General features: G+C 42.2%; 1 protein-coding gene across 2 annotated transcripts in view; it reads left to right on the top strand.

Annotated features, from left to right (window-relative positions):
- Positions 1–272: 272 nt before the first annotated feature.
- Positions 273–26,167, top strand: part of akt3a (v-akt murine thymoma viral oncogene homolog 3a) — a 64,675-nt gene continuing 38,780 nt past the window's right edge. The window contains exons 1-2 of one of the 2 annotated variants that reach the window (XM_039784371.1): positions 273–432; positions 5,592–6,013. In XM_039784371.1, the coding sequence (XP_039640305.1) occupies positions 5,968–6,013 (46 nt within the window). In that variant the 5' untranslated portion in view covers positions 273–432; positions 5,592–5,967. Of the gene's footprint in view, positions 433–514; positions 783–5,591; positions 6,014–26,167 lie in introns of those variants that run through there. The other variant, XM_039784372.1, reaches the window with a different exon arrangement.

Genomic DNA, 26,167 nt, shown 5'->3' with positions numbered 1-26,167 from the left:
ATTGATAACAAAATATAAGATAAAAACTTATATTTTATAAGCTATGTTTTGTAAACTAAAATCTGTTTGTAAACCTAAAGCTGTCAAATAATTGTAGTAAAAAGTACAATATTTTCGTCTATAATGTAGGCTACAATAGACGTAGAAAGTGGCATGAGAAGGAAATAGGCTACTCAAAAACGTATCACCACCCCCTCTGGACCACTACTGGACACATGACTGTTGTACTGTCTGGGACCGTGGATGTATTAAGAGAACCAGAACCAGTCCGTCTGGCTCAGATAAACAGCTTTAACACCAGCTGATTCTCGCGATGGTTGGCTTATTAGACGGTCTACAGACACACGGGATGTTGGATGAGATGATGAGAGAGGAGAACCACACGCCGAGCTGAATCCGTTAGTACCGAAAACGGGAGGACGAGGCGACACGGTAGGATGTGTGTGTGTGTGTGTGTGTGTGTGCGCGCGGCTGTGCATGAGAGAAAAGGGGGTTGCCGTTTCTCCGGGTGACGTCACGAGTTTTCCTGAAAATCAACAGTGCAACGTCCGTTGGCTGCGGTTAACGGTAGCTTTCGTTGCCTTTTTGAAAATCCGTGTGATGTGTAGTTTTATTATTTCTGCCCGGCTCGTAACGTTGACAAAGGACGGTTGACTTGCTAGCACTCTGACGGTTTACCTTGCAGTTCCGTTACTCAATAAGAAGGGATGAAAAAAAAATAACCCCTGCGGTTTATGAACAGCAGGTGCACGGGAATACCACAGCACCTGCCGCCGCTACAGGTAATGCTGTTAGCTAGCCTCTCTTTTGTGACAGTGAACACAACAGAAACCCCGCTAAAGATAGCTTGATAATGTGTGTTTATGTCGTTATAACGTTATAAAGGTGGGGGCGTTACCGGATTTGACGGAGACGTAGGAATGATGCTTAAGTGCTAGCTAATGTTACGGTTGAGGAGTTGCACAGTCTGCGTTCATGTCTCGAAAAAAGGTAACGTCAGTTTTGCTGACCGGAAGTTGATAGTTTTTTTTTTTGGAATAGACTGTATGTACATATGGCTGCAGCATGCAATGCATGTAACATGCATCTTTTTGACAGCCATCTAATACCATGACGTAGATGATGCAGTGCATCATCATTCATGGTGTTCCTCAGTAACAGGGTATCGGTTTAATGAACAACATTTATATGTTCACATTTATCCCATCAGCTAAATAGACACCCTAAAATTACATTCCTAATGTTTGAGGCAACTGTATATCATGTTGATTTTAATAGCTGTAGTAAAGAGAGACAGCAGCTTAGGGCCTGGCTTGACATGTGACTGCACAAGTGGCCACTGTGATTAATAGGGTATGTCACACTCATGGCAGAGAAGGATATCTTTGATGCTGATGGTAATCATGGGGATAGTGTTTGCGATGCTGTTGCTGCATTAAATAAAATGTTTCTATACCACTGACTGAGTATTTAAAACTGTTGGCATCAACTGTTTGGTCAGTTTCTTAATCTTACTTGTTCTTAGAACATATAGTTAACATTTTGAAAATGGAAGAGGATTTCTACAAAAAAAAAACAGTAAGGTATCAAAGAAAAATAATCAAAAGATTTCAAATGATACCCAGCCATACATGATGTTTCACATGTTTACAAAACCAATGTTTTTAATTGGCCAAGTAGCCTACCGAAGACATATTTTGTCATATAAACATATCTGTTTTATTTTCCTCTTATACACGTCTAAAATACACTTTCTTTACATAGGGCAATTATTTTCAATATCAATGAATCTGCTGATTATTTTCTCAGTCAATTGTTTAGTCTATAAAATGTAAAAAAATTGAGAACTAGAGACCATCTTGCGATGGGATCATACCAGCGCCAAGGGCATAAATGGGGGGCCAATGGCCCCTTTTTTAACTTCCTATCCCCTTACTTCCGGTGTCCTTGGACCACACCCATATTCAAACTCAGTGTTCATTTTAATCTCAACTACACACCTGTACAGTTTCGTGACTGCATCTTGTACGGTTGTGTATCACAAATCGTTTCAGCTCTACTCTACGTAGTGAAAGCAGCATTTCAGCAGCAGCAGCTTCTGTTCTCCATCAGTATTGAATGCTTTCAGCAACTGTAGTGTGGTCACCTGCATTTAGCCAGCGCTCACAGCCCAAAACTCAATCACTGTATTTATATGCATAAGACTGTAGAAAATAGATTTGAATCCTAAGCGTCTGAAGTGCTTGTAAAACACAAGCACTTACAGTGTTGTCAGCTATATTGATTAAAATAGAAGTGTTTGTTCCGTCAGACGTGCGTTAGATGAACAATTAAAAACATGCGATTTGAGGTCCTGCCAAAAAGTTGGCTTACATTTTAGGAAGAAGATTGTGAGCTCTGATGTCAGTCAGGCTTTGTATGAGGTATGATTGGGGTAAGGTGAGGTGATGATGTGTGCTGTCCTGACAGGAGGGTGGGAGGAAGGAACCCAAACCTTTATGAATATTATACTGTAATGTCCTCCTCTCTGTTAGCCTTACAAGCCAGACCCACATCAAGATGTTGGGTCTGGGAACTCACCATTGGCAGGGCTCAATCCGAGGGGCGGGATAAATGGTTGTCTTTCTAATTCCCTCTGCACTCATAGCCAACCAGATCAACGCTAGTTGATAGATGAAACTTTTGCCGTATCCGGTCGGCAAAACTCCGAATACATCTTCCTTCTTTAAGAATGACTTCAGTGATTAACTCCAAGTCTTCCAGAGTCGCGGCTAAAGCCGATTCGCAAGAGCGCTGTTCGCCAGCAGCAGCTGCCATCTTCTTTGTTTTCAAGTAGCAGGGAATTCACGCGGAACCGTCGCAACTCTGCCGTCCTTATGTTAAGCCCGCCCACCGACTCTATACACGATGTGATTGGCCTAACCAGAATTTGGTTTTTCCAGCTCCAAGCCAACGGTTGCTAGACTGACCCTGGCTGCAAATTACATTTGCTGCCGCTATGGTGCGTCTAGATTTCTAGGCTACCTCTCTGTACAATATTTGTAATAAAGAGCCACACCGAATATTTAGCATGATCTATATAGTGTGTCCTTCCACTTTCCAAAGCATACCATATGTTTATAGATCGTAGATTCTCTTCTCCTCTGGATTCAGTTCATGGCAGTGGAACTGTATAAAAATCTAGCCTATATACAGAGACTTGAGACAGGCAATCCACCACAATCAATAATTATTCTGCTCTATTTACTGCATGTCAACGTTATATTAATATTTAGTAATGTAGTTCCAGGCAGTGATTTGTTTTGAAAGCACTTGTTGGTATGTTAATGGTTTGTTTATTCAAGAGTTTGTGTGGGCACAAAGGAAATCAATGAAAACATTTAGCAACCCCGCATTGGAGAATGGTTGAAAGCTGTTGAGATTTAAAACATGTAAACCTCTGGCGTGGTCTTTAAGGATAAGGAAAATAGATTATAGTTTTAGCCATTAGGCTACTCAATTTTTTGTTTCTTTTTACCACTGTGATATTAGCAGAGACCAAGGGTGAGTGTAGCACTGTAACAATAGCTTGTAAATATAAAAAAAGTTTTGGTCATACACATAATATGTGTCCGAGCTGTGTTTTGATTGTTTTTGTTTTTTTCTACTTGCCTTCCCTTATTGCTTCGCAGTGTTGCTTGATACATCTAGATTGATTAATGGTGCGGTAGCTTACTGTCTGGTCCCTGCCCTCTGTTTCTGTCTCTATTTCCTGTGATTCTGAGTTTCTTTTCTCACAATTTTTCCCTTTCCTTGTCATTTTTTTTGTTTTTTGTTCACTGTTGCCTCTGGAATGAAATATCATGAAATAAATGTTGTCTGGCAGGTGCTTCCCCTGGCATGGTTGGTTCATCATGGCAGTGCATATCTCCATAGCAACAGCTGCCCTGGTGACAAGGGGTTGCCACTGTCTGGGTTCTCTTAATACATCCATGCTGTCTGGACATTCTGCTCCTCTCTTCTCTTCTTGTTTCCTCTTGTCTCCTCTCCTCTTGCCATGCTTGTCCAGATTAAGGTTAAAGCTAACTGAAGCTTCATTGAATTACAGTGTAGTCTTAAAGCTTAATGCAGAACTGTACAGTGCCTAAAAAGGATTCGATCCCCTTGGATCTAATTACTGGGGCTTTGTATCATTTGAATTTTCTTCTAAATCAATGCTAGTAAGTTTCGGTATCAATAGAGCAACAATCCTTTTTTTTTTTTTTTTTTTACCTTATACAACACAGTTTTTTTTTTTTCATTTAACCAAAAGGTTTGCATATATTAACTCTGGTCTAAACACAAGCAGCTGTATAAGAAAAACAGTCTAAAAGTCTGTGTAACTTTTGATTTAAATCAGGAACTCTGAATAAGCAATATTGAGAATCTGATGGGAGCTTACGATACTTTTTGATATCGACATGACACTAGTTTAGACATTTCAGATATACTCTATATTGGTCATTACTTAAAACTTAGTCTAAAAGTGCGGGGGTGGGGACTCCACCCTTCTACTTCTTATTAATACTGAGTAATCAAGCCCATCCTTTTTCCAACTAAGCATATGAAAAAGGGACAGAAATTTGAGGAAACTGATACCATACTGTAAAGGGGTAAACTAAGTGAAAGCATTGTAGCAGCCCTTGTGACCAAGATGTGTTCTAGTCTGCATGTGTTCGTCTGGTTGTAGATTGGTCGTTATACTGCTGCCTCAACATAAAAAAAACCCTGTGTCACCTACTCGGGTGTGCGAGTGTGCGTCTCTTGAGCCTTTGTTACTTATGACGCTGCAGTCCCTCCAAGTGTCTACAGCAGTGCAGACACTAGCTGATCTGAATACTGATTTCCAGCTAGGTGGCTACGACCGCAAGCCTAGTCGTCGTAGTGCTGATCTCCATTCGGGCTGAGCAGTGTAGTGTTGTTGCGCGTTGTGTAATACAGTGTATTAGGGTGCATTTGAGGTGAACGCGGCCGCTATGCAGAGAGAGAGAGAAAGAGAGGGGAGGGAGAGTGGGAGTGTGACAACAGAGAGGTGCAGAGATTTGGGCAGAGAGAAAGAGTGCGAGAGCATCCCTAACTGCCGTTGTTACTATTTATAGCCAAGCCCTACTCCACAGTCCTGAGATGCTCTCCCACCTCCCACATATAGACAAACCAGCCTACACAAGCACACAAAATAATTTGACGTGCAGAATTACAGCGAGCGCAGAAAAGTAGATTGGCTTTTTGCACACCGCACACCCTGCTCACAAAAAGATCTATGAATGAATGAGAGACAGAGCTCAGGAGCATTTGTTTGGCAATCAAGGTCAGTTATTGCTTCATCTAGAGATGTGCAATAATTCATCCTCTTTATCAGGGAGAGTTTTAGTGAAGAAAGAGGAACTGGGTGTATATGGTCGGGTGGGGGAGAGTGGAGGAAGCATTTGTTCTCACAATAGTTGTTTGTCTTCTCAGATTGTATGAAAGGGTTTTGGAGGGAAAGAGGGGAGAGAGGGAGCAGCAGAGGAAGAGAAAAATAAATCCATGCCTTCTTTTTTCTTTATTTTTTTTCTCCTTTCACTTCCTTCCAGGCTGAGTCACTGCTGGTAAGGAGGAAGGTCTGGAGAGGGAACGAGAGAGGAGGAGGTGGAGGAGGAGGGGGAGAAGAAGAAGAAGAAGAAGGGAGGGAGGCAGGGAGATAAGCCACAACAGGAAGCAAAACGACACACGCGTGCACACACACACTGCGTGTTTGTGTGTGTGTCTGAGAGGGAGACTGCGCGAACGAGAGGGTGAACGGGAAAGGAAGGGAGGGAGAGTGACGCGGAGGCTGGGAGAGCCGGCCCCCCCCTCCTCCTCTCCTCCTCCTCTCCCTCTCTTTCTCTCCTCTCCTCCTCTCCTCCCCTCCTCCCTCTCTCTCTCTGTGGAGCAGGCGTGTAGCGGCATCAGACTCGGCGTGAAGGAACCATGAGCGATGTCACCATCGTTAGAGAGGGATGGCTCCAGAAACGGGGTAAGTACATCTAGTACCTCTCTCCTTCTACTCCCCTCCTCTCCTCTCTACCTCTGTTTTCTCTTCTCTTCTTCTCTGCCTCTTGTCTAGACTAAGGGCCTGGCCGCATGTCCACATGTGCCGGTGGGAGGATGTGAGTGTTTGCGATTGAGTGTGATACATGGATGTCTGATTATGTAGTGTACTAGTATATACGTGTGTGTGTTTTCCCCCACAGGGATGTGTCTCTTTATTATAAGCTTGGCTGGCTGTTTGTTTACTAAGCCTCTATGTGCTTCAGTCAGGTTGTTTCTGAAAAAGAGCGTGTGCATGGGTATGCGCATGTATTTGTAACGCACAAGTGTGTGTGCAGTTAATAACATCTACTAGGCCCGTAGTTACACTTCTGATGCAGTGTTCTGTCAGGCCAGCGTGTCTACTACTCTGTAAAATCAAGTTAGTTCTGTCTCTCTGAGGTATTATAGTTGTTTTTTAAGCTCTGAATGGTGACACTGAGAGTCATATGACATGGGGTTGAGGGGTTGGTTGGGGTGGAGCTGAGGGGGGCACTGACAGCACATCCTGTTTACAACCAAATAAATGGGAAATGGTTAAATAAAAAACTGGTAAAAGTTGAAGAACATGTAGCAAAGATAGTACTTTCCTGTTCTCAGAAACTCACTGCTTAATGTCCAGTGAGTGGTTGCTGCAACAGGTGAAAAGTAATTTGTAGCAGGGTCAAACTGAACCAGAAACGGTGGAAAACTGATACGAAGTAGCTCTGTGATGACTGTAAAGCCGAAATTGTACTGTCCATCAGAGGGTGTACGCGTAGGCTCCGTGCCGACGTCCACCGCCAATTTGTTGTGACTGCGCTGCCTTGACCGGATATGTCCGCGCAGCCACTCCGCTACAAGAGGTAGCGTAGTGGTCTACTGCGCACACACGTGTGGAATGCATGCTTCTTCAAAGCGGATGGTATAAACAGAACTACTATGCGTTCATGGTGTCCACAGCTGTCCTCGCACGCGTTCGTTTGGGAGTATATTATCGAGCCTAGGACTTTGTGTTTTCTTTCTGACATACTAAACATTGCCCCCAAAACCACAATTTCATGGGGTCTTGTGTCTGCTGGTGCTGCTAGGCACAAATGTATGGGAATGTCTCTGTGTGTTTTAGTGAGAGAGTCTCAGGGATAGAACAAGGGGGATTTCCAGACTTTTAGGCCAATGAGCATCACCCCCGACTATGTGATGGTGTCTAGGAATGTGTAACACAAACTGTTGAACAGGAAGGGACATGGATAAATACAGACAGCAGGCTTCTGGGTAATGTAGGCTCCACTCTGGCAAAGCAGAAGAACATGTTGGACAACAGAGTGCTCCTTACTACATTGAGTGGATGCTCTCTCTTATTGTGTGTTACACATACAGCACACACTCTGTATGGCTGAAGTAGAGGGGAGGATCTCTGTCTATGTGTGCCAGCATGCCAGTGTGATCCTCAGACAGTCGTCTGTGCATATTAAGAGGAACACATCGCCCCCAGTCACGACGCAGCGCTGCCAGTGTTCGTCAGTGTGTGAGAGAGGTAGAGATAGGGAAGGGGGGGGTTTGTTTGTGTCAGGAATATGAATGTTTGTCTACATCGTATGCTAAATCTTTGTCTGTATTTGTGTGTGTGGAGAGGAGCAGGGTCGGGGTGCTGACTCACTGCCCAGGTCGTGATACAGCATGGTACTGCAGTCTTATTCATTAGACAGCTTTTTACTGAAATGAAAGAGCAACCTTTTGTAGTAAAAAGATGACATTTTAGTTGTGTTTTGACTTTCTAGAAGGCCCTGTACTTTCTAAATCTTGCACCAAATGATGCACGTTGCTTTGTTTTGAATTGAGCGACATGAAGATGGTGGCACTAAAAGACTGAATGAGTGTAAGCTTAGAAAAACAAATTCAATAAATATGAAGAGAACAGACAAAAATAGTGGGATGTTCATGTTCTTCTTTGATGCGTCTCAGGCTTTTAATTAAAGCAATGTGAAAACACTTACATTTCATAAAACCAGCGTCAGAAGAGTAAAAACTGCTGAGTCCTTGTGTATTGTTTGTCTTTTAAACCATGCAGGTTAGACGAGTAGTAATATATCTGACTCTTTTTATGTTAGTATAATGGGGTAAGTCAGGGTAATATATATTCTCCATTCTTTTTTGTGTATGCAGGCAAATGCTTGTGAAAACAGATTGTGTTTTTGGTAATCTCATAATTTTCTTACTGCAGCTGTTAAGGATATGCTTCCAAAATGATGCAATTTTGTTGCTAAAAAAAAAAAGAAGAGTAATTTAATGATTTAATTAGATGTAAAGATGATTGTATGTTCCCAGTCCAAGTTTACGTAGAGGTTTTTCTTAAAGTAAGCAGTCAGGTCAAACTTTATGCACCACAGAGATTTATATCGACATTGTCGTAAATTTCATTCTCAAGGCAACATACTTGTACATACATTTAATATGGGCTCTACCGATGGTGATGGTCTGGCTGTTCAGGACTTACGGTTTGCCCAAGATACAGCCCAGGCATGGTTTAGGTGTAAAAGAGCTGTATGCAGAGACTTGCACACCATGCAAACACCACCATTGCAAAGAGATTGTATAGTGATAGGAAGCGATAAGAAATCCTGTGTGTAAATGTATGTGTGTAGATTTGATAAATGAAATAATAGTTAGTGAGCCCTACCAATGGCTGCACAGTTGTGGCGACTCAGTGCTGGAGTTTATTTCACCATAATTTGACCAGTATGGGTAATTGATAGTGATGATGGTTGTTTTTCAATGTTTGTAAATGTCTTATTGATTGATTGATTGATTGATTGATTGATTGATGTGACATGTTTTATGCCTCTAACCTTTAGAATAATTGGTAAAACATGACATATGTGTACAGCAAAATGTAACACACTGTGGACTCACTGACTAACTTACACATGTCAGTGGATGCTGATCACTGGCTATGGTATGTGCATTGGTTTCAATAAGCCATCAGCATCAGGATTATGTAAGACTGTCATTAGGAGACATTACACAGAATGGAAAGAATGAAGGCTTTCCTCACAATCAATCAATCAGTTTAACTTTTAAGATACAAAGTGTTTCACGTGTTGTAAAAAATCGTTAAGAGATAAGACACTAAACCATCAAAGCCAATCACAAGCCAATCATCATCTTGCAAAAAAGAGAGACGAACCTCAGGAACATCTTTTCAAAGTACAGTACAGTATGTCCTCACATGACCAAGCCTTTCAGTACTCATTTGCTCACTATCATGGCGATGATTTCCTTCCTCCTTTCATTAAATCAGAGTGGGGAGTGCATTCGGCTGCATCATTTCTTTATCTTTGGAAATAATGAACAGTGGATAGATACATGTACCAGACTCTGTCACAGAGTATGGTATAAAGGCAACAGACTTGTAAAAAAATATCCAATGTTTGGAATGGATGTTGTTCTATTCCTAATGATTAAGACTGATAAATATTAAAAAAAGATACTTTGAATGACAGATGCTAGAAAATCTGATGGATAGATGTTAGCTACAGGTGTATTCTTAGACGGACTTTACCTTTTGTTAAATATTGTGTCTGGGGGTGAAAATCAGATGTTGCTCTCAGAAGTTACAAGGCTGTAATATTCCACCTTTTAAAAATCTGAATGTGAAGTGTACTCCACTTCATTTCTGCCCATGCCAGGAGTTTACCTTCTGTCAGCCCATGTGAGGCCACAGAGGTCACAGTAAGCCACTGTAGTCGAGGATACTGTTACCTTCACCAGCATCAGCCCACACAGCAGTCAGCACAACAGATGGCCAGGAGGGAGGAGAGGTTGAGAAACACGGAAGGAGAGAGACAGGGAGAACAACATCATATTTTCTGTCCTCCAGAAGTATTTCTCTGCTAAGCTGCTAATCGGAAGAGATACATCTATTTCAAAGTGGAGCGAGTCTGGTTACTGACTGGGTTGTGAAATAATCGAAGATCAGTGATTCTTTGTCTCCCAGGAGGGTTTAAGCAATCGCATATAAGATGAAGTCAAGAGAATGTTGCACATACTCTTCCTTACACAATTTAAATGTTTTGAAATAAATTATTACTATATTATATTAATATATTATGCAGTTGAATTTATTGATATAGTAAGTGCAAGCATACATATTGTATTTACTGTTTGGCCCTTTAATAGAAATTAAAGGTTTAAAAAATGTTTTTAAAAAACCCCTTTGCACAGGACTATAAACAAATGTGAACCTGCCATGCCATATACTCTGTAACATACTAGAAATTCATCTACAATAACATACAATTTTTCATCAAACATTTAATAATATGGTCATTTCAGTAACTGGGAGAGTTTCTCTTCTTTTTTTCTTCTGGCAGAGGAGGCTCCAATGGAAATGATTGATTGCATTTTGGGTAAAAATTCAGGGGGCTCGAAGGTGTTGTATCATTCATACTGACATGATTTTGTATTGGACATGATGCAATATTAAATTACATTGCTGCAACTATTGACTGAAATGTTCTACATGTCTTGCTGTGCCTCTGTATCTTGTGCTTTTGGTCCTTATAGCTTTACATTGTTTGTTTGCAAATCACATCCATAATATGCAGAATTCTGGTCAAAGTGGGGGCTTTTTCACTATGGAGACAGTCAGGAAGTGGCTGCATTATGAAAATCCATTAATATGTCCCAACCTGTCGCTTAATGTATCTTGGCATGGTCATATGATAGACAAGCTGAAATGCGAAGCAACACAACGGCCCTCTTTTACACTCTTTTCTCTGTACTCTCCATCCATGGGAACTGTATGGGCTATACTGTAGTGTATACATTAGACTGCTGTGGGGTTCATTGGGTGCAGTGCAGTGAGGCAGCCATCTTGGCTCAGTGAGTTCAGTGAGTTCAATGTTGCTGGAGGCTGGCTGGCTGGCTGGATCAGGTGGCAGTGCCAGATCCCTGATATCAATCACCAGCCGACGCTGCCGCTACCGCCGCCACCACTGTCTGCTGTGTCGCCCTTCTACTCTCCTCTCCTCCTTCTCTTCCTCCTCCTCCTCCTCCTCTGTCCTACCTCTGCTGTAGAGCCTGTCAACACAACTCACCCCTTTTATAGCAATTTACACTCCCTTTCCCTCTCTGTCTATCCATGCATCTGCCTGTACTCCTCTTTCTATCCCCTCTGTTTCTTAAACTCACATGTATATACAGGGCAATAGCAGACAGGCAGACAGTACAGGCTTTGTTATGAATGGCATCCTCTTGCACATCCGGAGGAAGTATACGCTCCAGTGTGGCTTTACAAACTGTCTCCATTGTCCTAAGAATGACTCACCCGACACTGCAGAGAATGGCAATCAGCCAGACAGTCAGACAGACTGACAGCACAGCGCAAACAGACTAGTCTGCAGAGCCTACAGACAAACCGCACAGGAAAGACAGGCAGTGAGACAGATAGTTTGTGACAGATACAACCAGAACAAAGGCAGACAACTTGCCAATACAGAAGAGACCTCCAACTTGCAAGAGGTAAGGGTATGGGTAACCTATGAAGACAGGTAGCACAGAGTGTGTCACCTTTGTATTAAATTGGAATATGATATTTTTGTCATGCAAAGTTATTGAGTAGAACATTTCTATAATAAAACTTGATTTCCAAATTAAAGCTGCACCAGGCAAGAATGATGAATACACATGTTTTAACTGACCAATTGACAAAAACAAATTTAGGTAGCGACAGAGAACAATGTCCCCTTCTGATGTGCTGTGCTGTATGCTTACTGGCAGCATATCTGGTCCATGCACTGAAGGATGTGATGAATATAAACTTAAGAGCACAGTACAAAATACTACTAAATAGTACTAAAAAGTAAAGATGATTTTTTTCTTTATCTATTCCTGTTTCTTAAAATGACTTTTGACACCAATTCAAACAAGGGGTGTAAAGAAATGTAAATATACATTTTTGCCACCAAACTGTATTATAATGTCATAAACTTTACTCCACATGACCTTGCACACGACCAGTTATACATTGCCAATGTGGTAGCTGCTTGCTGTTTTTGCTGTCTTTCTTTAAACTTTCCTTAAACTTACAGATAGATAAGTGTGAAGCTGTGTGACTCTGCAAACTCAGTCAATAAGATCAGTGGTAAGTGCTACAGTAGGACGCATCCCTGTAAAGGCCATACAAACGGAGAGATGGATTAATGGATGGGTGAGTGAATTAACTAATGTAGAGTGAACCAGTCTTGGATAAATGAATGAATGAATGGATCAATGAATGAACTGCTGATCACTGCAGAGGAAAAACTGGGATAGAGGAAGAGAGAACGGGTGAAGGGAGGAGAGGTTGAGTGATGGGATTAGTTTGTAGCTCAGGAACATCGAATTGCTGACCTGAAACATTTGATCCCAGTGTGGATGGATACATGCACATACATTTACATTCATTATTGTTACCAATTATGTAATTGTATCCATTATCACCTCACTGTACTGTACAACGCAATGTCAAAATCCAGAATTTGAAATTTCAGTTTCAAATATTTTCCTTAATTGAAACATACTTGCATGCTGTACATCACACCTGTTTAGTTGATTAAAGGTGCTCTTGTTGACGTTCAAAGTATTTTCAAACAAAACGAGGCTAGCTCGCCCCTCCCTCCTCCTCATCCCGTCCCCTCTCCCTCCCTTCCGTGCTTCCGCGCAGCACACTAACACCCCAGCCACCACCTCCAAATCCTTCTTGTCGGTTATTGGCTGGAATGCTGGAAGACTGTTTGTTATGGTTCGTGGGGCAGATTGGCCAGTTTGTTTTTGTTCGCGTTTGTGGATCCTGGGCTGTCTATAGAGACCGCGTTTTTTTACAGTGTGTTCAGGGGATAGGCAGCTCGCAGATAGTGAGGGGTTGTTTGTTGTATGTGACAAAAAATCTTGTAGTCTAAAACACGCGTGACATCGCTTAGAGCACCTTTTAATGATACTAATTCACAAGCAGCTATATTGTATATCATCTGCTGGTAATAATTACTCAACTGAGAATTTATTATTTTTATATGTGTTATTTTGTTACATAATCCCATGGGCCCACCACCTGTGGGAGGAACCACTGGGGTTGGGTGTGCTGCTACATGGGTGGCAGTGAAGGTCAGGGGCCTCGACGGACCAGACCCGGGCAGCAGACGCTGGCTCTGGGGACGTGGAATGTCACCTCTCTGTGGGGGAAGGAGCCGGAACTGGTGTGGGAGGTGGAGCGCTACCGGTTAGATCTGGTGGGGCTTACCTCTACGCACAGTCCCGGTTCTGGAACCATACTCCTGGATAGGGGTTGGACTCTTTTCTTCTCCGGAGTTGCCCAGGGTGTGAGGCGCCGGGCGGGTGTGGGGATACTCACAAGCCCCCGGCTGAGCGCCGCTACGTTGGAGTTTACCCCGGTGGACGAGAGGGTCGCCTCCCTACGCCTGCGGGTTGTGGGGGGGAAAACTCTGACTGATGTTGTGAAGAGTTCGGAGTATTCGGCCTTCTTGGAGACCTTGAGTGGAGTCCTGCATGGGGCTCCAGTGGGGGACTCCATAGTTCTGCTGGGGGACTTCAACGCGCACGTGGGCAATGATGGAGACACCTGGAGAGGCGTGATTGGGAGGAACGGCCTCCCTGATCTAAATCAGAGTGGTTGTTTGTTGTCGGACTTCTGTGCAAGTCATGGATTGTTTATAACGAACACCATGTTCGAACATAGGGATGCTCATAAGTGTACTTGGTACCAGAGCACCCTAGGCCAAAGGTCCATGATCGATTTTATAATCGTTTCATCTGATCTGAGGCCGTATGTTTTGGACACTCGGGTGAAGAGAGGGGCGGAGCTGTCAACCGATCACCATCTGGTGGTGAGTTGGGTCAGGGGGTGGGGGAAGACTCTGGACAGACCTGGTAAGCCCAAACGGGTAGTGCAGGTAAATTGGGAACGTCTGGATGAGACCCCTGTCCGACAGACTTTCAACTCACACCTCCGGCGGAGCTTTTCGTGCATCCCTGTGGAGGCTGGGGGCATTGAACCCGAGTGGACAATGTTCAAAGTTACCATTGCTGAAGCTGCGGCGAGGAGCTGTGGTCTTAGGGTCTTAGGTGCCAGGTGCACTGTAAAAACGAAAATGTTGTGAAAACTCAAAATTTCAAGGCAACTTACTGCACTAGATTTTTGAGTTTTGAGGCCAACTCAAACTCCTACGTTTTGAAAATAGTTCAGCCAACTAATAATGTTTTGTTCAAATAATTAACTTTCATATGCTGTGCCAACTAATAATGTTTTGTTTAAATAATTTATCTTTCATAGATATAAAAACTTAAAATCTTAAGTTTCACATACTAAATAATTCAAAAAACAGTCATGTCAACTAATTATCTTTTGTTCAGATAATTAACTTTTGTGTGTAAAAACTAAGTTTCGACTTCTAAAAAAGCCCCCGTGCAAAATAGGGGCCCATCTAAAGCTGCTGATCTTGCATCACTTGACATAAAAGGGCCACTAGTGAAGTGACACACCGCAGATTACTGGCTGAAGAAAGCCTATTACTGCTCAAAGTCTAACACTCCAAAACTCCAGCTCTTCTTATCAAACGTAACAGTCACTTACCTCATGGTTACAAATGTAAACCAGCACAACAATGACAATTACCAGGCAACAAAACATTACATTCTAAGCAGACACGTTTAATAAACGGAATTCATAAAGTTACATTTGTATTTCCAACAAACTGCAAACTTTTCAGCAAAGTTTGACACAACCATTTACTGCCTTGCATCATGGGAATTGACCAGCCAATGAACCACCTGACTGCACTACGCAAATCGGAGTTCAAGGCATAGAGCAGGCCGAAAAGGTAGGCAACTGAAAACCCCTGCAGAACTGCCCAGGAAACCCTGTTTTAGCGTGGAGCATGAAAAGAGTAATTGACCTGGCCTCAATTTGAGTCTAACTACAAATTCAAAGTGGCGCCACCATACATTTTGAAGTGAGACCAACTTATCACAATAAACTTAATACAGTGAGTTGAAGTAACTACTTTAACAAAGTTTATAATGCAATTATGTGTTTTTTGTTCTGTTTAATTGAAAATCAAAGTAAGATGAGCAATTTCAAGTTCTCGTTTTTACAGTGTGGACACCGGTGGTCAGGGAAGCCGTCCGACTGAAGAAGGAGTCTTTCCGGGATATGTTATCCCAGAGGACTCCGGAGGCAGTTGCAGGGTACCGAAGGGCCCGAAGGGCTGCAGCCTCTGCCGTGAAAGAGGCAAAGCAGCGGGTGTGGGAGAAGTTTGGAGAAGACATGGAGAAGGACTTTCGGTCTGCACCAAGGTGCTTCTGGAAAACCGTTCGCCACCTCAGGAGGGGGAAGCGGGGAACCATCCAAGCTGTGTACAGTAAGGATGGGACACTGTTGACCTCAACTGAGGAGGTAATAGGGCGGTGGAAGGAGCACTTTGAGGAACTCCTGAATCCGACTAATACGCCCTCTATGTTAGAGGCAGAGTTGGAGGATGATGGGGGATCGTTGTCAATTTCCCAGGCGGAAGTCACTGATGTAGTCAAACAACTCCACAGTGACAAAGCCCCTGGGATTGATGAGATCCGTCCAGAAATGCTCAAGGCTCTAGGTGTGGAGGGGCTGTCTTGGTTGACACGCCTCTTCAACATTGCGTGGAAATCTGGGACAGTGCCAAAGGAGTGGCAGACCGGGGTGGTGGTTCCCCTTTTCAAAAAGGGGGACCAGAGGGTGTGTGCCAATTACAGGGGTATCACACTTCTCAGACTCCCTGGTTAAGTCTAATCCAAGGTGCTGGAAAGGAGGGTTCGGCCCATAGTCGAACCTCAGATTGAAGAGGAACAATGTGGATTCTGTCCTGGTCGAGGAACAACGGACCAGATCTTCACTCTCACAAGGATCCTGGAGGGAGCCTGAGAGTATGCCCATCCGGTCTACGTGTGTTTCGTGGATTTGCAGAAGGCGTATGACTGGGTCCCCTGGGAGATACTGTGGGAGGTACTGCGGGAGTATGGGGTGAGGGGGTCTCTTCTCAGGGCCACCCAATCTCTGTACGACCAAAGTGAGAGCTGTGTCCGGATTCTCGGCAGTAAGTCGGACTCGTTTCAAGTGAGGGTTGGCATCCGCCAGGGCTGCGCTTTGTCACCAATCCTGTTTGTAATATTTATGGACAGGATATCAAAGCGTAGTCAGGGTGGGGAGGGGTTGCAGTTCGGTGGGCTGGGGATCTCATCGCTGCTCTTTGCAGATGATGTGGTCCTGATGGCATCATCGGCCTGTGACCTTCAGCACTCACTGGATTGGTTCGCAGCCGAGTGTGAAGCGTCTGGGATGAGGATCAGCACCTCTAAATCTGAGGCCATGGTTCTCAGCAGGAAACTGATGGAGTGCCTACTTCAGGTAGGGAATGAGTCCTTACCCCAAGAGAAGGAGTTCAAATACCTTGGGGTCTTGTTCGCGAGTAAGGGGACAATGGAGCGGGAGATTGGTCGGAGAATTGGCGCAGCGGGTGCGGTATTACATTCAATCTATCGCACCGTTGTGACGAAAAGAGCTGAGCCAGAAGGCAAAGCTCTTGATCTACCAGTCAGTTTTCGTTCCTACCCTCACCTATGGTCATGAAGGCTGGGTCATGACCGAAAGAATGAGATCCAGGGTACAAGCGGACGATATGGGTTTCCTCAGGGGGGTGGCTGGCGTCTCCCTTAGAGATAGGTTGAGAAGCTCAGTCATCCGTGAGGAGCTCGGAGTAGAGAGACCGCTGCTCCTTTGTGCCGAAAGGAGCCAGTTGAGGTGGTTCGGGCATCTGGTAAGGATGCCCCTGGGCACCTCCCTAGGGAGGTGTTCCAGGCACGTCCAGCTGGGAGGAGGCCTCGGGGAAGACCCAGGACTAGGTGGAGGGATTATATCTCCAACCTGGCCTGGGAACGCCTCGGGACCCCCCAGTTGGAGCTGGTTAATGTGGCTCGGGAAAGGGAAGTTTGGGGTCCCCTGCTGGAGCTGCTCCCCCCGCGACCCGATACCGGATAGGCGGGCGAAGATGGATGGATATTTTGTTACAGTTTGTAGCAAATTCATGCGTCATCCCTTTTTGTGTTAATGTACTAATACACTATAAATCACCATTTAAACTAAGCTTATTAGACTCTTTGACTGTTGTAACCCAAATACAACCACAAACAAATGATTTACTATGGATTATTATCTTATTTTCCCCAGTGTAGCCCACTTGTTGCTCATATATTGTTGCATTTGTTAACACATTCATTTCCATTACTGAATATGACATCATAGTCACATGTTGTTACAAGGAGGTTGTTTGAGGGCAGAGCCTCTATGAATATCTATGAATCATGGGTTTCTTGCCCTCCTCCATTTTCTCATCAACTGGTTTCTATCCGTAACTATTCCACAGGCAACTGTTAGGGGTTTTCTATTGTATTTTGTGGCAATTCATTAGCTGCAGCAGCTCTGAAATCAGATTCTATGTTTAAGTGTACTAACAGAGATTAGACCTAAGGGCCAGTGTGTAGTCTAACATCTTGAGCTATTGTGGGCTGTTTGGAGTAGGCTTTGGTCTGATTAGAGGAGGCAGGTTAGAGTGGGGGTTGGTTTGGCTGATTTAGGCCAACAGATTAGTGCCTAGTGGCTAACAGCTAGTGTAAGTGTTGGCTCGCAGGAGGACCCCAGAGTGTGACCATTTGGTCTTTTGTTGCCACTTACTTTTTTTTTTTGGCCATCCAAGTCTATAAAATATTGATCTATAGCTTTTCCTATAGATTTATTATTATTATTATTTTTGTTATTATTATTATTTTAAAACAGTGCTTTTTTTTTCAAAGGCTACAACACAGTGTATTTCTAGGAAATGCTATTAAGGACCTGTAGAGCTCTGTTCCAAACGGTTACTCCATTATCGGGTACAATAGATAATCAAAAATACACTCCTTTGGCTCCTTATTAAATATTAAAATGGCACAGTCTGATGGTATGTTTTAAATGCCTTTCAGGCTGACAACTGGGCATCAGGTGCTTACCAAAGTTGAAAGAGTGATTGCCATTCCAGTAATTAAAGTGATAATGATCTACATACGATTTATTATATATGTCAGAGCTGAAAATTAGATTTTTCTAAAAACAAGTTGCTCACTTTTGCTAACGTTCTGTGTTTATTTGTTATAACGTTTATTCTGTGCTGCTGTTACTCTGTGGGTTATTCTGTGATGCTGATTGTATGATTTTGTATTATACTTAATTTAACTTGTTGAACTCTCATTTACCTGAGCAGATGATTGTAGAGCAAGAATCAGACATGAAAATCACTCACCTTTCGGCGAAATTCGCCGTTTTGAAACCAAAATAGGTGACCTACGTGAATCGTGTAGATTCAATGAGAAAATGTTTAAGAGGGGAGAGGGGGGGTGTAAGTACTCGGGCCTGGTGCCCGATTTCTGGCGTATGACTATTTTAGAAAAATAAATAAATTAAAAAGTCCACATGGGATTTGTTTTAATGCGCTAGATTTAACCATAATGTCTATGGATTTAACCAATCATCGAACTTCCACCAACCAATGAAACGAGTTCTAGCCAATCAGATGCAAAGTAGGGCGGGTCTTTGCCGAAATGTCAGAGTGCGGTGCCGGAGTGTTCTCCGTGGTAACGCGGCTAAAAAAAATGTAGGCAAAGTTTATCAAACTTGCAGCTTTAGTTGAGAAAGTAGTTAAAACAAATGGCGCTGGGAATGAATGGAGGACAAGAAGAAAAGGGTGGAGACGGGAAGTCGTTTGAGGGAGCTGGGTGCTTGCTTCTGCAGCGCATGTTTTGGACGGCAGCAGCGGTAAGACAATGCTTGCTAGTCATTAGATGCTAGTCACAAAGCTTCGGTCCGTGCACTTTGTCATACGAGTACGTTACCGGCAACGACCGCTACTGTTAAGACTGCGATTGCGCCTTTACTGACCGACCGTGATACAAAAATACATGCGTGTGTATGCGTTCATAGCGGAACATGATTTGTAAAGCTATCTGAAGCCCAAACTGCCTTGACAAAGCTGTCTGTTTGGACTCAGCATGGCAGGTATTTAAACATAACGGCCTTGTCCCAGAGTTTAGACGTCTAGCTATATGAAAAGATAAACAATGCAACGTTTTTAATAAATGTAAATAAAGCAGCTAATATCAACATGGACAAAATCTTGAATGTACTAATTCGCTTTTTTGATGATGACCTGGCCAAAGTACTACATTTTAGTTTTCACAATGATTCATTGTAGGATTATGATATTATTGCTATATGTAAATCCACATTGACTCTTTATTTAACATATGGTTGGAAGAAGTAAAAATTGATCCAAAACTTTTTAGTCTTTAAAAATTATGACTTTTATTAGTGTGTAATGTCAGAAGGACTTTAACTGTTTTGCCAGTCAAATTAACTTTAATGAGTGCATATTGAAATATTATATTGTTGGTTGGCAAAAAATGCATCTCAAAATGCATCAGATTGATGCTTTAAAATATGGAATATTTTAAATTTTCTTCCGGGGGAGCATGCCCCCGGACCCCCCTAGAGGGGTAATATCCTTCTCACCTTTTTCACCCCTGACCCGTTTTCATGCCTGAAGAATAAGTTGGGTGTTTTTTATTTTTTTATTTAAATCTTTCTTTTCTTTTTTGGCACAGGAAAAGTGGTTTCAAACGGGGGCAATCGCACCACAATGGTGGTCCGTGGTCTACATCTGGTTGCCAAGGGCAACTGAACAACCATTGTTGGTCTGAAACATCAGTTACATCCTTGATATATCTTCACTCTGCTACTGAAGCACAAAGCTCTGTGTTGCTTTATTAGTAGAACAGAGCATCTGTTCCAGAGAGCAACCTCACTTACAGAAGCTTATGGGGAGACCATGAGGGCAGCAGCTGTTTGAGGCTACTGCAGGCACTTGTGATTTTATTTAATGTTTCTGCCATTATTACCCAGTCTGATTTTTTTTTTTTTTTCTCAAATAAGAGCCACTTACTCAAGTTTACAGTTGCCCCAGTCTTACCTTGCTCAACTGTTGAGCAAAGGTGAGCAGACATTTAGGAATCCATTAGCACTTTTAGTCAGATGGTTTGTATCTGAAACAAAGACATACTGTACCAACACTGCTGTGGTTGTCTTAATTTCAATGAGAAATATGTTTAAATGAACAGAATATTTTTTAGTACGTCATACCCGACTAAAATATATGGGTCATTGTTGTTTACTTTAGGAAGCAGTGTCAGAGTTGATGAGTGTAGTTGAACAAATGTTAGCTAACAGTTAATATGTCGGCTAACATATAGTGTGATTGCAGCCATGACATGACTTTCACAACTGCAAAGCAGTGCTGTATACTGGTTTTAATTTCCTCGTACAATGTGATTTTCTTTTTTCTCATATTTTTACATATACTGCCACACCAGTTTGGAAGTGTTTTGGTTTATTCAAAAAATCTGACAAAATGTAACCGTTGTTGCCGGTCGTGCTAACTTTCACTGGTTACATTGCACCAACAAGGATTCATTTTCAAATCTGATTAAATCATGGTTTAACTTCAAATTCATTGCTTAACATGAAAATAAAATACAATCTAAAACTCTCTTTAAACATCAGTTTAGTTTTGACTCCTAACTTGGATTAAATTTTATATATTTATGTGATCCAGTATTAAATATAAAGTTACACTAGGAGGTTTAACTTTTAAAATGGCTGGCTATTTGAGATGGATTCAGCAAGTTGTTGGCATATCTTTTTATTTGTGCAGTTTGCACAATGAAAATTGTTTACATTCTGCAACTATTCCATGCATTTTATTCCCTTCATATATTGTTTAATTGTGTGGGGCCAAGCAAACCCTACATGTATACTAATCAAAGTTTTCAGTCATTAAAATGATTTTATATTCTTTGTACTCCTGACAGTAGAATAAGCCACTATAAACCTATATAAAGGCACAGTCATGCAAAAGAAAAAAAGGACTGTGATACACAGTGAAACTGCCAGAATCTTAGAAAATACTGCGATACAAATTTTTGGTCATACCGCCCAGCCCACCAACCATAAAGCTAGCAGGTGTAATTTTGTGTTTGTGAGAATACTAGTCCTTAATATACCAAGGTAAACTGCACTGCTATGGCACCCAAATGGAATGTAAAGATACAGTGAAAGCTTATATTCTGTGACAACCTGTTGAAACATCTGGTCATTTTGATGATGTGGGTAAAAATATATAGGGATGCTTTGGTGGGTTTGGTTTGAGTTTGCTCCCGTTATGCCTGACTTAATAGTTGAGCTGCATGCTGATGTCACAGCGGCCAGGTTAAAGGGACAGTCTATTTATATCTTCCCACCTGTAATCTGTCTCTGACAGGATTAACTAAGCCACTAGCTTCAACCTGCCGTGCCACACAGACACACTGACAATGTGAAACATGAATATAGACGTGCATTCACAAAAATGTTCTGTGACAATAGTGTGTACAGAACATACGATCAATATTAGGATATTCTAGGAAAGGAATGACAAATATGTCTGTTTTAAACCAACCAGAAAATATGAAACTATGTAACCATGTTACATGCTTTTTTTTTTCTATTTGTGTACGTTTGCTTGCATGCACGTCTCTACGGTGGCCGAGACGGTTCAACACACATGCAAACGCTGCAACACAAATACAAAAGCCACAACACGAATGCAAAAGCTACAACACAAATACAAAAGCCACAACACGAATGCAAGAGCTACAACATGAACGCAAAAACCACAACGGAAGTTTTTATTTATTTGTTTTATGACCATAACGGAAGTGTCTACGGAGCCCCCGTGTCAGCTGTAAAAAAAAAAAAATTTTAAATTAAAATCTGTGCACACAGTTCATAAACTATGCTCTCAGTTTTGTAAACTGTGCCCACGAGTTGTAAACTGTGCGCAAGGATTCACTATCTCTGCACATGAGGACGATTCTGCTAACCTAGCTCCCCAGAGATTTAAGCTTTTATTGTTCTAACTTTGACAATATAACTGGTGACAACACATTGCTAGTTGTAATTGGTTTTGTTCAAAAATTTAATTGTAATTTTATGGCTTATTGTAGTTTGGAAAATAAAGTTAAGCTAATGTCTGAAGGAACGAAATGCGTGAGTGTGATCAAGCTACACTATGGATAAAATACGTTGTATATAGAATGAGAACCTTTTGCTATAGGCTACTATGGATCTATTATTTATAATATAATTAATGCTCAGCTGGCACAGGGCTCCGTAGACACTCACTACCGTTGTGACAAAAAAAAAAATCTGTTGTGGCTTTTGCTTTTGTGTTGTTGCTCTTTCATTCATGTTCTGGCTTTTGTATTTGTGTTGTGGCTTTCGCATTTGTGTTGCGTTTTTTTTTATTTGTGTTGTAGCTTTTGCATTTGGGTTGAACCGTCTCGTCTCAGCCACCGTATGTCTGTTAGTTAGCCTGATTTAAAACGGAGAGGAAAAAGAGACCAAACAGTGACCGAATTTTTTCATCCTCCCTCAGCCTCCTCCATCTCTGGTTGCCAATCTCCAGTCATTAATTAGCTGCCCATGACAAAATTCCCAGTTCCCAATCTGACACTAGTGTAGAGCAGCGGACGACAGTGGTAATCATGTCAGCAAGGCTTGGCTCAAAGTTCTGAGGGGGCTAAATCTTCCCCATATGGTCCACTAGCTGGTGCCCGCACCTCACCAAGCTCTCATTAAACTAGTCCTTAATATACCAAGGTAAAAAGGGGCACACACACACTAATGCATACACTCCGCTGTAAGAAACAAATCCAAACATCTGACAGGGGATTGGGCACAAAGGTACTGGAGGACAAGGAGGTGGTGTGCGTTTCTGTGTTTGTGTGTGCATGTGATGTGTGTCTGTGTTTTGAGAGACTGATGCTATACAATTGTTGGCTTGCCATCTGTCATCAAGAAAAGAGTTCTATCTTTGTTTGTGTGTGTGCATACAGAGGAAAGATGAGATGGAAAAGAAAGAAAGAAACAGTCAGTGAGGTGCAGATGTCTCACAGCATAGCGGCTGGAACATGAGGTTCAATGGCAGACTGCTGTATAAGAGGAGTTGGAGGGGGAGAACAGAGAAGAAAACAGGACGAACATCTGCCATATTCAGATATTGCTCCGTGGTTTGAGTGTTTCTACACAATATCTTGAGTTTGAATAGACCTGGGAAACAGCCTGCTCATTAAGTATCTTGCAGGGCTAGGCATGCAGCTTCAGAGAGCACCAATATTCACATATATTGTTCAGTATATTTTACCAATAATGCAGAAGCTGAGTTTTATTTTGCATCTTAAGAAGGTAAAATGTATAACTACTTGTCATTAGGAAAGTCCAAAGTTTAAAGTCATACAGTACATATTTATTATCACTATTTTTAATGCATAAATTGAAGGAACTGACATATTACATTTCACTGATTGTGAGTGAAATTGCAGTGCCAGAATTTTCTTTTTTGTGCATCCTTTGTTGATAGTCTTGGGAAAGGCCTGTAAGCTGAGAGTGCTAAGAGTGTTTCCAGCACACGCCACATTACCGCAAGGTAGGGCTGGGCAATATATCGATATTATATCAACATCGATTATGAGGCTGGATATCGTCTTAGATTTTGGATATCGTAATATCGTGCTATGTGTTGTCTTTTCCTGGTTTTAAAGGCCGTATTATAGTAAAGTGATGTACGTTTCTGAACTTACCAGACTTACTAGCTGTTCTATTGTTTGCCTTAACACACTTAAGTCATTGTATCTACATTATTGGTGATTATTTATTAAAACTCTCATTGTGTTAATATTTTGGGAAAGCACCAATAGTCAACCCTACAATATCCCCACAATATCAACATTGATGTATTTGGCCAAAAATATTCTGATATTTGGTTTTCACCATATCGCCCAGCTCTACCGCAACGTCCTGGTTTCGATTCCACCCTTGGGACCCTTGTTTAATGTCATACCCCTTTCTCTCCCGAAAGGACAGGGGCGAAAATGCCACAAAAAAAAAAAGAAACCCCCTAGGCTGGTGAATAGAAGAACGCCGGAATGTTCAACAAGTGCCGTTTACTTAAACAGGAAGCATTACATTATTACAACAGCAAGCATGGTAGCAAAGCACGGTACATTCAGTAGTCGCCATCTTCTTCTCTCACTCTCTGTACTCAGGGTCTCAACTAATACCTGCTTTACAACAGTGCCGCCTAGTGATAGAATGCAGCAGACATATAAAGATGGAACACAACACACCCATTGATATTCGTAAAATTGAAATTTTATCCTGGCTGGTTCACGTTCACGCTATATAGTCATAAGAATCTATGTGTCTTTGACCAAGACACAGAGTCCATAACGGGTCCCGTGGATCTGGTCTATAGCAGACCTCTTGTATAAATTTCCCCGCGGTGGTCAATACATTTTCACAATACTGTCATTAGAGCTAAACATCATAATGGATTTAATGCAATATTGCATGTAGTCTGGCCATTTAGTTACACAAAATTTGAGAGTTCCATTTTAATAACATTTTGCAGCTCCTATTTGGAGAATATGAGTGATACAAAATTTGTTGTGCTTTGGTTGTGACTTTATTTTTTCCAGAAAATGCAAGAATAATACAGTTTAATAAAATATGATTACTTTTTTCATATGTGTATATTTGTTGTCTTATACTGATTACAACACAGTAAAGACAGTAATTTGTTTCCTTTGAATTGTCTCAGGGCCTCAGCCAGCTGAGGTGGACACGTTGTCAAAAACAGCCTCTTAGACAAACAGATGTTACAACATGACAAACACCAGCTCTCAGGGAAGGAGCGAGAAGTTTTTGTCTGAGATGGACTGGCCTATAGAGCTGTCACCTCAGAGTGACAGACAGGCAAGCAGTCACTAATTGCAAGCACGCTGTGATTTTGTCAGTCTAAACTACAGTAGTTCATGAAGTTACACTGCCTAATCACAAGCATGCAGCAGCTTGTAAACAAAAGTCACATGGGCTTACAAGTAGCTCTTTTATTTGACAGTGTTTTGTGAAACTGTCTTCGTGAGACATTAGGAATTTTTAGCAGCAGATGATCCAAAACAAATATGATTCCAGTCTTTTGTAACTTAGGCATTTTAGTTACGCACGATGGAGCATGACTGATTGTGAGGGAATCGGATGGGGCTGTGTTTTGCCTTTGCTTCATTTTGTAATGTTGTGCTTTACAAGCATGATCAACTGCAGTCTATCACATGCATGTATTCATAAACTGTGATTTATCCGGATATAACCATGTGTTGTACCTCTGTTTCCTCCACAAACAAACCTTATGCTTTGAATCATAATCAAATACAGATAGAGGTGTCACACTCGGGTTACTTGTTGCCATTGCTCTTACCTGTCCACACAAACAAAAGTTAAAGACTAATCGGAGTTGCCGAGTGTGAATGCACCCTGATGGATATATGGGCATACACTTGGGCAGGTGGACAGACAGAAGGACAGACAGACAGGTAGCAGGCAGGACAGAGGGGAGAGCAGAGAGCAGCAGTTAGTGAGGTGGAGAGCACTTACTGTCGGCCCTTCAGTGCAACACATGAATGAAACCTTACAATGAGGCACGGCTTGTGTGTGTGTGTGTGTGTGTGTGTGTGTGTGTGTGTGTGTGTGTGTTTTTTTTTTTTTTTTTGTTGTTATTTGGGGGGTGCACTTGACAGTAGTTGGGGGTGTAGTACTTGATTGTTTACTCTTGCCTGCTGGGCTGAGTTATTGTGCTCTAGTGTGTATGCATATGTGTATGTATTTGTGTTGACAGAGTATACTGTGTGTGTGTGAGCGTGTGCATGTGCATGCATGTGGATACTGTACGTTTAGAGGCAGACAGGGAGACGTACACAATGCCTCTCTGCTTTTCTAGAAGGGGGGGGGGGCTTTACAAAAGACCGGAGAGGTCTTATGTTGTTCAAACACACGCATGCACACGTAACGCCAGCTGCCGCCCACAGCCCCAGCCCAGCATTTCTGAATTAATAATACAGAGCCAACCACTCT

This window comes from Perca fluviatilis, chromosome 19, assembly GCF_010015445.1.
Source record: "Perca fluviatilis chromosome 19, GENO_Pfluv_1.0, whole genome shotgun sequence".
NCBI lineage: Eukaryota > Metazoa > Chordata > Actinopteri > Perciformes > Percidae > Perca > Perca fluviatilis.
The sequence above is the reverse complement of the archived record's forward strand: the minus strand, read 5'-3'. Positions and strand labels throughout refer to the sequence as shown.